General features: G+C 44.0%; 1 protein-coding gene and 1 pseudogene across 1 annotated transcript in view; one reads left to right on the forward strand and one right to left on the reverse strand.

Annotated features, from left to right (window-relative positions):
* Positions 1–303, reverse strand: part of LOC139028729 (histone-lysine N-methyltransferase 2C-like) — an 8,411-nt gene extending 8,108 nt beyond the window's left edge. The window contains exon 1 of the mRNA XM_070446793.1: positions 261–303. Coding sequence (XP_070302894.1) covers positions 261–303 — 43 coding nt within the window. The remainder of the gene's footprint in view (positions 1–260) is intronic.
* Positions 304–351: 48 nt separating this feature from the next.
* Positions 352–12,754, forward strand: part of LOC111973506 (A-type potassium channel modulatory protein DPP6-like) — a 62,555-nt pseudogene continuing 50,152 nt past the window's right edge.

The following is a 12,754-nucleotide window of genomic DNA, read 5'->3' on the forward strand; positions in this document are numbered from 1 at the left end:
ATTCAATCTTGTTTTAATCTCCCTGACCAAGGCCCTTCTCCCACAATTTCTCAGTTTGGCCAGGAGGCCAGCTCTAGGAAGAGTCTTGGTGGTTCCAAACTTCTTCCATTTAAGAATGATGGAGGCCATTGTGTTCTTGGGGACCTTCAATGCTACAGACATTTTTTGGTACCATTCCCCAGATCTTTGCCTCGACACAATCCTGTCTCGGAGCTCTACGGACAATTYCTTCAACCTCATGGCTTTGTTTTTGCTCTGACATGCACTGTCAACTGTGGACCTTATATCGACAGATATGTGCATTTCCAAGTCATGTCCAATCAATTGAAAAGGGGTCTGAATACTTTCTGAATGCACTGTATGTGATCATCCTGGAATGACCCGCTGCTAATCTTTAGTTCTAATCAATAATGCTCAAAATTGTATATTGATTTAAAATTGTATTTTAACTTGTTCCCTTGCAGGCGAGGATGACAGCTTGGCCCTCAAGGGGAAACTGACCGTGGGGGACATCTTCAGGAAGGACTTCAAGGTTCACGACCCTGAGGCCAAGTGGATCAACAGTGAGTACTCTATTGATGTTGTAGAGGGGTTGGCGTGGGACATTCATATCGGTGACACTCATGTATTCACTGTGGACATTCAAACAGAGTTATACATTTATTTTCATAAGGGAAAATGTAAACAATTTTCAAAATGGAAATTACAAATTTCAGAAGCCTTTTTAAACCTAAAATAAAAAAGGTTTTCCTGCAACATCCAGGCTGTGATTAGGAGTCCCATAGGGCGGCGCACAATTGGCCCAGCGATATCCGGGTTTGGCCGGTGTAGGCCGTCAATGTAAATAAGAATTTGTTCTTAGCTGACTTGCCTAGTTAAATAAAGGTTAAATAAAATAAAAAATAAAAATAATAATAAAACAGGGTGATCAAATTAAGATCCATAAAGCTCTTTTGTAATGGTAATAAACCTGAGTTACAGTAGGAACTCTAAAGTTTTAATTTGGTAGATTTTATAGGTTGAACTTGAAGACATTTTCAGCACTGTTTTCTATTGAATTTAATGGGGCACTTCTGCTTCCTACCCAGCTAGCATGGATTTAGAATCATTATGACCATGGTGTGAATAACATGGATTGATCACTTTGTTCCACTAACAACAACTTCTACACCAATGATCTCATTGCCCATCAGTGAATCAGCTCAACTGTATATGTTAGCAATGACAGTGTAATGAGTGTGTGTTGAATCAACGTCAAGTGAAACGGTGTGCATGCCTGCTGGCGTGCACTGCGGTCATCTGTCAAATCCAATATACACCTAAACCACATTACCTGTTACCATGGATCTTGTTTTTATAAGAGGAGCTGCAGCTAATATTTTTGCATTCATATTGCTGCAATCATCATTATGAACTATCACGGTGTGGGCCAGCATGTACACTACTGTACTAAACATACACAGTCCAGAGAATATCACAATTATTGAAGAGAACACAGTCAATTTGGGAACTGCAATGATGGGAACTGCTAAAACGGGTGAAGGCACAGRATTGGCTCAATTCTRTCCTCTTGTGTAAAACAGTGAAAGGGTGCTTGAAGCCAACCATCATGAAGTATTTATTCTAGTTGGACATGTTGCCCGGAAAATAAAATAAAATCAAACAAACCTTAAATTGCAACTGTTGAAACAGGCTAGACACCCATTATCTTACTGCTGGGTTGAAAATGATCAGAGCCCGACTCCGAGAGGTACTTTACAGCCAAAGGATTAATGAAGCAGTTTTGATTTAACTTATGCCTAATGAAGCCGTCTTCTCCTATCAGCCACTAGTCTCTCTAAGAGAGGGTGCAGATGGGCGAGTACACAGAGTACAGTACGTCAAGGACTGTTCAAGTACTATAGACAGCTTCCTTTCTTCATTCCTTCCTTCCCCTCCTTGATATAATTACTAATCTGACTCATTTAGATGGTTGAAAGCAAGGCCTCTAAACATACTGCTTTCACCGATTCAGTAATATCTGATCAGTAGTGACTGTCTTGTTCCTGGTGTTTCTCATGACCCACAAAATAGTCAACAAAACAATTAAAGTCAATGAGTTGCAGCAAACTGTACTAGAACAGGGGTAATATGCATTGTCTGGATGTGACCATCGGTGCCTCTTTAAAAGTATTTTTTCTCACTGCATGAAACCAAGAATAAATACTGTAGTATTTTCCTTTTTGAATAGAATGACGCATTCTGTCACTTTGATAAGCTGATTAATACTTTCATCCATACATCTTCCAGGCTGTATGCAGCCACTGTGAAATGAGTTGTCACCTTAAAGACATGCCKTTCTACTGTAGCTGTTTTTGGCCTGCAAAGAAAGTCTTCTTAGGGAGCCTGTAGATGCAGCTGCCATAGAAGGAAAGAGTTCTTTGTTAGTATGTCATGTTCGTTTAGCCTTCGCGATGTGCAGAACGGTGAGCTTTCAGAACTGTCGGGAACATTTGCAATTATTGGCTTCCGAGGAGAGGACTGAAATGGATGTTTTTATTGTAAACCTAATTTTGCCCTGAATTATATATTTTCGCCATCCCTGTTTTCCTTGAGCCATAAATCAATTTCCYGGGAAACATTTGTGATGAAACCTCTAGAATTGTTTATGAATAGATTATGTTATTTTGTCATTGATAAGTCCAAATCCTTTTTGGGAGTATAAGGCTGTGCTCATTTTATTTAATTKTACCTTTATTTAACTAGGCAAGACAGTTAAGAACAAATTCTTATTTTCAATGATGGCCAGTGGGTTGACTGCCTTGTTCAGGGGCAGAACGATAGATTTTTAACTTGTCAGCTCRGGGATTCGATCTTGCAACCTTTCGATCACTAGTCCAATGCTCTAACCACTAGGCTACCTGCCGCCCCGTCATTGAATTCATACAACACAATCTACTCATGCAGATGTTGAGATTTTAATAACCCTTCGGCCTTGTTTCATCACAATCTATAACAGGAACCTTACTGTGTGCCTCCATGGAACTCTCCTACATTAGCCTTGTCCCAGATCTGTTTGTGCTGTCTTGCCAACTCCTATGGTTACAGTCATGCCACAATGACCACAGAAGTTGGCAACATTGATATCCTGTGTATGCCCATCCCCGACATAAAATCACAATCAAATGCACCCAGCAACAACATMATTTTCATCCAACAATGATAAATTCAATCCTGGTTAATGTTATGGCATGAGTTCTAGCAGCTGCTGTATGTCTGAATGAAGCAGCTCTCCTTGTCCGCCTATAATGACTCCTACACTCTGGTTGACCCCTCCCCCCTACACTCTGATTTACATTAGAGGAGCACCACAAGTAAAGTAGTGCCCCCTAGTGTTTACAGATTAATTTTTTATAGAGAGTGCCAGTCATTCATAAAATTCAGATTACTGGTATGATTGTAATGAGCTAGCAGGTCAGTCTAAAAGTCCTCATGTTTTTGAATGGAATTAAGTAATTCATGCACCTGGCCTTTGGCCACCATAGTCTGTTCAGGTAAGTCCCCCTCTTCAAAAAAAAGACTGCAATTAAAAAACGAAAGAACACACGTTTAACCAGTAGCGGTGCGTTGGTAAAATCCCTGGGGATGCCAAGTCAGGGGAAGAAAGCCATATTATAACCTATGTGTTGTGATAATTACATTGTTTGTTCTATAACGAACTGCTCTTAAATGCTAGTAAAACGAAATGCATGCTCTTCAAGCGATCGCTGCGGGCACCAGCCCGCCGACTAGCATCACTACTCTGGACGGTTCTGACTTAGAATATGTGCACAACTAAAAATACCTAGGTGTCTGGCTAGACCGTAAACTCTCCTTCCAGACTCATACTTAGCTTCTCCAATCCAAAATTAAATCTAGAATCGGCTACCTATTTCGCAACAAAGCCTCATTCACTCATGCTGCCAAACATACCCTCGTAAAACTGACTATCCTACCGTTCCTTGACTTCGGCGATGTCATTTGCAATATAGCCTCCAACACTCTACTCAGCAAATTGGATGCAGTCTATCACAGTGCCATCCGTTTTGTCACCAAAGCCCCATATACTACCCACCACTGCGACCTGTATGCTCTCGTTGGCTGGTCCTCGCTACATATTCTTCGCCAAACCCACTGGATCTAGGTCATCTATAAGTCTTTGCTAGGTAAAGCCCCGCCTTATCTCAGCTCACTGGTCTCCATAACAACACCCATCCGTAGCACGCCCTCCAGCAGGTATATTTCACTGGTCATCCCCAAAGCCAACACCAGGTGAAAGCTATGATCCCTTATTGATGTCACTTATTAAATCCACTTCAATCAGTGTGGATGAAGGGGAGGAGACAGGTTAAAGAAGGATTTTTAAACCTTGAGACAACTGAGACATGGATTGTGTATGTGTGCCATTCAGAGGGTGAATGGGCAAGACATTCACCCTTTGAACGGGGTATAGGACTACGTGCCAGGCGTCAGTTGGCCTCCGGGTTAAGTGRGCGGATGTTAATTAGCGCGGTTTGGCGTGTTATGTTTCGGAGGACGCATGACTCAACCTTCGCCTCTCCAGAGCCCGTTGGGGAGTTGCAGCGATGAGGCAAGATCGTAATTTAAATTGGGAGAAAAACAGGGCAAAAAAAAATATTATAATTATAATAATAATATCAAGGGAGGCCAAATGCTCGCTGGCTTCCCTTGCTATTGAATTCAATGCTACAGGCGGCAAAAATGTCATGCACTTTTAGCCCAGACAGCATCAGATAGATGGGCTAGACATACTGAGACAGAGGGGCACTGTTTCACTCACTCAGATGCTTTCTCCGGTGAGATACATTCAGCCTCTTGAAGGAAAATTATGAAACAAAGAGAGATCAATTATTTTCTATGTTTTTAAAATGTATTTATTGGCATCCACGAATACACGCCACTGTGTTTAACCTCATTGACCCGCGCTAGTAATTGAAAAGGAAACTCCTTCTGCTTACTCAGCCACCCACAGCCCTGTTATGGTTTCTGGTCTTTCGTTCTGGACCGGCTGCAACTCAAAATCATCAAGTTGGCGTTTGAAGAGGGATAGATAGCATGGGTCATCGCCAGAGTTTCATGTAAGACATATGAAAGAGTGATATTGATCAATATACATCAGTAGGATGGTTTGGTAGTGCTAATGGTATTTAATTGAAAGAACCCATCTATATACACACCATTGGTCTTACTCTGGATATTTTAGGAAATGGCAGTCTGTTATAGTGTAACATGTAACATAGTAGGCTAAGCATTATACCATAGATGAAATTCACAGCACATCCCTAGAAATGTCTTTATAGGCCTATGAATTCTCTCTCTCACTGTCCTGAATAAGAATCTTACATATCTCACAATGCCGACGTGTATTAACCTTTCCCTCCCAGCAGGTATTTGCAGTCAATATTTCTGTTAAACCAAAACCACATTCTATTCATGTTTAATGTAATTTACTCAAGTATGCCCTATGCAAATGTTATGTACTCTTGCTTGTTGTGTTGTGCTGTGGCTCTGAGGCAGAACAATTTAAAAAAAAAATACAATTTAAGAACGTGAAAGCCATGATAAGGAGGTTTAATGTTGCAATTATGGGTCTGGTTTGATGCTGGCCGGTGGACTCGTAGGAATCAACAAATGGGCCAGCGGTGAAAAATGTATTGGTGTTGCTGATAACCGTAAATCAACGTAAAACTCCCATCCAGCCCACCAAACAGGAGCCATCAGTAGCTCATACACTTCTATTCCCCTCTACTTTGGGGAATGGGTTCATGCAATACGCTATAGAGATATGGCAAAACTCTCTGTTGTGTAATTGTATTGTTGTGTGAGGGAGGCTTGACTATGGCACCTTTCAGAGATAAGGTTGAAAGGGGGATACCTAGTCAATTGTACAATTGAATGCATTCAACCGAAATGTGTCTTCCGCATTTAACCCAACCCCTCTGAATCAGAGAGTTGCGGGGGAGCTGCCTTAATCATCGGCGCCATCAGTGTAAAGCGTGAAATAAAGGAAAGGCCATGGGGAAAAGTTTATGTATAGACGTCCTCAAGAGGACTGAACTCAATAGAAGGTAAACTTCCCTCCATGTATACAAATACATGCATAAGTATTATTCACACACCTCCATCCTAAAACATCTATCATAATTGTACAAGCAAACAGTTWAAAAAAAAWGTAATCTTATTTTACCAGGTAACACTTTCTAATTTACAGCAACGACCTGGGGAATAGTTACAGGTTAGAGGGGGTGGGGGGGAAGAATGAGCCAATTGGAAGCTGGGGGTGATTAGGTGGCCATGATGGTATGAGGACCAGATTGGGAAGGAGTCGGCTTAAAGAGAAACCTAAGCTGCATACATAAGACCATATAAATGTCTCTGTCAACTGCTGCTTACCACCCTATGACCTGACATGCTAATGGAGAGATTGAACCGCTAGTGGCAAACACCATGCCACACACACAGCCACATGAAAGTATTCCTCCCACTCTGAAAATATTTTTAATTAGAGTTGTTTTAGAAACCCATTTAGTTTTATAGCCCACCTGATCCAAAGGGCATCGGAGATTTAAGACTGTATACGGTGGAAGGAGAGAGACACCCTTTTATTTTGTCCCAGACAGGCCCCTATAACTCTCTCCCAGCTGCGTTTTTAGCAGCCTAACCATCGTCCTCTTAGTCTTCAGGAGTACAGATGACCTGGAACAGGAAAGAAAAATACATTTCACACCTAGCTTTACATTGTAGCCTCCGCTCGTAAACCTGTCGTTTAATGATACAACCCTGTTCAGGTTGTAAACTGGTTATAATGTCACTATGTCAACCAGCTTAGCCCCACTGGGAAGCTTTATCGAAGGGGAGACATCTCTCTGCTCAATGATCGGGTTATATATTTGGATAAATGTATGAGTATTCTTTGGTGGTGTGTTCCGTGTTGGCACTCAGAGGTAGTATAAAGTAAGCAGTGGTACATTGTATGGTCTCTCTGCGGCATAGTGCCAGAACTCAGGAGTTACAAAGGAAATATTGAGAGGCCTGAACAGAATGAATGGGCTGCTGCGTTTCCCTGAAGAAGAATGGAGAGAATGGGACAAGTAAATGGAAGCAGAGGGAGAGAATAAGGTCCTTCACATGGTTGGTTAAGTGCGGTGACTATAATATCATCATATTCAGCAAGACAGATGGGCCTGGGAACCTAAAGTGTTTCTGATGGCAATCATTTGCCATCAAAAACACTTTTTGGACAGATTGACTATGCGTTTGCAGCTTGAACCGGTTTGTTTTTAAGGGAATTAAACCTGGACGACATAACAAAAATAGCTAAATGAACGTGAGGAGAAGGTACAATTTGAGGAATAGAGAGTTATATTTTAGCTTTGTCCTTGGTGTTTTATCCCTTACTGAAAAAAGCAGATGCAAATGCATAAAATATGTAGATATGTTTGACTAATAGTCCATGGATTAGGAAGTAAAGCTTCACTTCTTTCTCCTGGAAGCTAGCCTGGTKGCCAGAGCTGTGCTGACTGTGGATATGCATGCTATTCTCTCATTCTAATGAAGCTGTCATCTTCAGTTAGTGCAGGGAACGGCTTGCCTGAAGCCTCAATGAGGCACACAGGTACAAAGCATACAGTCAAATGAAAGCTGTAGGGTTCAGAGGAGGGGATGGCAGAGTGCTAGTGTGAGATCATAGCAGCCATTAGAGTTTAAGTGGGAATATTCACAAGGTACATGGTCTTTGAAGTGATGTGTTGTTGGAAAGGGGAATGTCTATGGCACGTTAACTCATTTTACAGTACATATGATTTCTTTCTTTCTCTCTCTCTCTCTCTTTCGCACACACACACAACTGTCCTCCTGTGATCTGTAGTGAGTGAGGGATGTTGCCCAGAGCAGGAGACTGAATGAATAAGACATGTTGCAGGAGCAGAGGTGAAGATCACAGGGGGAAGCCAATGCCCTGGGCTAACGCCGAGCCAGTCAAGGGAGCCCTGATGAAGACCTAGTGGAAGGAGAAGGAGGGCAAGATGGAGTGAGGGAGAGTGTCAGAGAGCAAGACTGAGAATTCCCTTGGTGGTGTGAAACAGGGATGAATAGATGGCAATGGTCTGAGAGGAAGCCCTGGTGTCTTTGAAAGGAAAAGAAAGACTGGAGTCTGTATAGCGACAGAGAGGGAGAGTGGTGGAGAAGAGGACAGGGTGAGGGCTGAAATTATGGACTCTGTTGGGGTGCATGGTTGGCATGGAAAGAAAGAGGGATCTCAGGTGACTGTAAGGGTGGTAAACGGATAAATACAAACTACATACAGAATAAAGATTGGACTCTGAGGGAGGGAAAAAGACAGGCGGACAGATGGTTGAAAAATATGGGCAGCCAAGTGTTTGTTTAGGCTGAAATTAGGTGAGAACAGATCAAAACCGGGAGGAGAAGAGATGGAAAGATGATAGGAGGAGAAGAGATGGAAAGATGATAGGAGGAGAAGAGATGGAAAGATGATAGGAGGAGAAGAAAGATTGATGGAAAGATGATAGTAGCTTACCTTAGCTTACCTTGGATACAAAACAGGAAAAAGGAATAGCATATTAGAAGATATAATGGATTGATGGACTTCTTTCCCAGATGCTCTCAAGTGCTTTACAATGATATGATGGACATGTGCTGATTCAAAGGATAGAAAAATAAAAAGTGAGTACTTAGGATTCAGGATGAGATTCAGTGAGACGGGACGAGCAATCAGGATGCACTATATTTTAATCTTTACTCCTGATACGAAGCTGTTAATATATTCCAGTAAACTGGAGCGCTGTTGATTGCATAATTTGCATTCATTATTTGACCAGTGCAATCTAAAAACCCAGAATTGTCAATCATAATTTTGTGAATGAATGTTATTGTGATGGACAATTAGTTATCCCAGCAGATATAGAATGCTCCCCATAACAATCTGTAGTCCCTGATTAACACTCTAAACCAGAGCTGTTTGCTCGGCTCTTATTGGCTCTTGACTGAAACAACATTCAGAAATAGGCTTTATCGTCCTTGTCTGGTAAAGGGCAAAGTCATTGTGAAGATAGGAAAACTAAATTCACTTTTATCTCTTTTTTGCAATTGTTTACTCACTCTGGAGACGGTCTTTGTGATTGCAGGTGTAACTGTGTTGATTGTTTCCACTTGCCACTGCAGAAATATGTATTTAATGATTATGTATTTCTATTGGTTGGTTGAATTTACATATCAATAAGGTGTTATGCCATTGGTTAAGCTTGCAGATAGGGGGAGATTGCGAATGTCAATTCTTCCCAGTCTGATATTGACCTGCAAGCGGTAGGTCACGTTCTGAAATACTGGATTCTATGTTCAGATTTACAATGTGTGTAACGGTTGTCGAAGTCGTTCTCCTCCTCAGACGAGGAGGAGCATGGATCGGACCAAGACGCAGAGTGGAAAGTGGTCATTATTTAATGAAAACGAAAACAATACACGATACGATACAAAACAACAAACGTGACAAAACCGAAAACAGTCCCGTGTGGCACGAACACTGACACGAGATACAAACACCCACAAAACACACGTGAAACCCCGGCTGCCTTAGTATGATTCTCAATCAGGGACAACGATTGACAGCTGCCTCTGATTGAGAATCATACCAGGCCGAACACAAAACCCCAACATAGAAAATCACACATAGACAGCCCACCCCAACTCACGCCCTGACCAACTAAATAAATACAAGAAAAAGAAAAACAGGTCAGGAACGTGACATAACCCCCCCCTAAGGTGAGAACTCCGGTGCGCACAGCATAAGGTCTAGGGGAGGGTCTGGGTGGGCGTCTGTCCACGGTGGCGGCTCTGGCGCTGGTCGTGGTCCCCACCCCACCATAGTCAAACCCGCTTCCGTGGCCTCCTCCCAATGGCCACCCTCCATGTCAATCCACTATACCAAAGGGCAGCAACGGACTGAGGGGCAGCTCCGACTGAGGAGACAGCACCGGACTGAGGGGTGGATCTGGCTGGCTGGCTCTGGCGGATCCTGGCTGGCTGGCTCTGGCGGATCCTGGCGGCTGGGCAGCTCCGGCTGCTGGCCTGGCGATCTGGCGCGGAGCTGGCTGGTCCGGCTGGCTCTGGCAGATCCTGGCTGGCTGGCTCTGGACGGATCCTGGCTGGCTGGCTCTGGCGGATCCTGGCTGGACCGCTCTGGCGATCCTGGTGGACGGCTCTGGCTGTGTCCTGGCTGTACGGCTCTGGCTGGTCCTGGCTGGACGGCTCCTGGCTGGTCCTGGCTGGACGGCTCTGGCTGGTCCTGGCTGGACGGCTGCTGGGCGGATCCTGTCTGCGGAAGGCTCTGGCTGATCCTGGCGGACGGCTCTTCGCGGATCCTGGCTGGACGGCTCTGGCTGGTCCTGGCTGGACGGCTCTGGCCATACGGACAGCGCTGGGCAGGCAGACAGTTCAGACAGCGCTGGGCAGGCAGACAGTTCAGACTCAGGCTGCGCTGGAGAGGAGGAAGGCTCTGACAGCGCTGGACAGGTGGGAGCAGCTGGAGAGAGAACCCGGAGAGACAGCCTGGTGCGGGCGGCTGCCACCGGAGGACTGGTACGTGGAGGTGGCACCGGGTATACCGGACCGTGAAGGAGGACACGCGCTCTTGAGCACCGAGCCTCCCCAACCTTACCAGGTTGAATGGTCCCCGTAGCCCTGCCAGTGCGGTGAGGTGGAATAGCCCGCACTGGGCTATGCTGGCGAACCGGGGACACCATCTGTAAGGCTGGTGAGACGTACTGGAGGCCAGATATGTTGGGCCGGCTTCATGGCACCCGGCTCGATGCCCAACCTAGCCCTACCAGTGCGGCAAGGTGGAATAGCCCGCACTGGGCTAAGCACGCGTACTGGGGACACCGTGCGCTTTACCGCATAACACAGTGTCTGACCAGTACGACGCCCTCTCACTCCACGGTAAGCACGGGGAGTTGGCTCAGGTATCCTACCCGGCTTTGCCACACTCCGCGTGTGCCTCCCCCCAAGAAATGTTTGGGTCTGACTCTCGGGCTCCCAACCGTGTCGCCGCGCTGCCTCCTCATACCAGCGCCTCTCTGCCTTCGCTGCCTCCAACTCCAATACCAGGCCGAACACAAAACCCCAACATAGAAAATCACACATAGACAGCCCACCCCAACTCACGCCCTGACCAACTAAATAAATACAAGAAAAAGGAAAAACAGGTCAGGAACGTGACAATGTGTAGGAGTTCATGTCCTGATGTGTGTGTGTATATACAGTACCAGTCACAGGTTTGGACACACCTACTCATTCAAGGGTTTTTCTTTATTTTTATTATTTTCTACATTGTAGAATAATAGTGAAGACATCAAAACTATGAAATAACACATACGGAATCATKTATTAACCCAATTTTTTTTAAACAAATCAAAATATATTTTATATTTTTCAAAGTAGCCACCCTTTGCCTTGATGACAGCTTTGCACACTCTCCTCTATTTTTAAATGTTTTATTTAACCTTTATTTAACCTTTATTTAACCAGGAAAGTCAGTTAAGAACAAATTCTTATTTACAATGACGGCCTACAGAAAGGCAAAAGGCCTCCTGCGGGGACGGGGGCCTGGGATTAAAAATAAAAAATAAATACAATATAAATATAGGACACACATCACAACAAAACACACATCACAACAAGAGAGACAACACTACATAAAGAGACAGCAACATAGCAAGGCAGCAACACATGACAACATAGCATGGTAGCAACACAACATAACAACAACATGGTAGCAACACAACATGGTAGCAGCACAAAACATGGTACAAACATTATTGGGCACAGACAACAGCACAAMGGGCAAGAAGGTAGAGACAATATATCACACAAAGCAGCCACAACTGTCAGTAAGAGTGTCTGTGATTGAGTCTTTGAATGAAGAGATTACTTATCACCCCAGTACATTCCTCTATAGCCCCAGTACATTCCTCTATAGCCCCAGTACATTCTCTATATCCCCAGTACATTCCTCTATAGCCCCAGTACATTCTCTATAAGGACATGTACTGGGGCTATAGTGTATGTACTGGGCTATAGAGAATGTACTGGGGATATGAGACTGAAATGTACTAGGGGCTATATGGAATGTACTGTGGCTACAGAGGATGTACTGGAGCTTCAGAGTAAAGTCCTGGGGTTATAAATAATGTACTGGGGCTATAGAGGAATATACTGGCTATAGAGGAATGTACTGGGGTATAGAGGAATGTACTGGGGCTATAGGGAAGTTACTGGGGCTATAGAAAATGTACTGGGCTAATAGGGAATGTACTGGGGCTATAGAGAATGTTACTGGGGCTATAGAGGAATGTACTGGGCTATAGAGGAATGTACTGGGGCTATAGAGGAATGTACTGGGGCTATAGGAATGTACTGGGGCTATAAGGGAATGTACTGGGGCTATAGAGGAATGTACTGGGCTATAGAGGAATGTACTGGGGCTATAGAGGAATGTACTGGGGATATAGACACATGTACTGGGGCTATATGGAATGTACTGTGGCTATAGAGGAATGTACTGGAGCTTTAGAGAAAAGTCCTGGGGTTATAAATAATGTCATCTGGGCCTATAGAGGAATGTACTGGGGCTATAGAGGAATGTACTGGGAGGACTATAGAGGAATGTACTGGATATAGACAAATGTACTGGGCTTATAGG

The sequence above is a fragment of the Salvelinus sp. IW2-2015 genome, linkage group LG14 (genome assembly GCF_002910315.2).
Source record: "Salvelinus sp. IW2-2015 linkage group LG14, ASM291031v2, whole genome shotgun sequence".
Lineage (NCBI taxonomy): Eukaryota > Metazoa > Chordata > Actinopteri > Salmoniformes > Salmonidae > Salvelinus > Salvelinus sp. IW2-2015.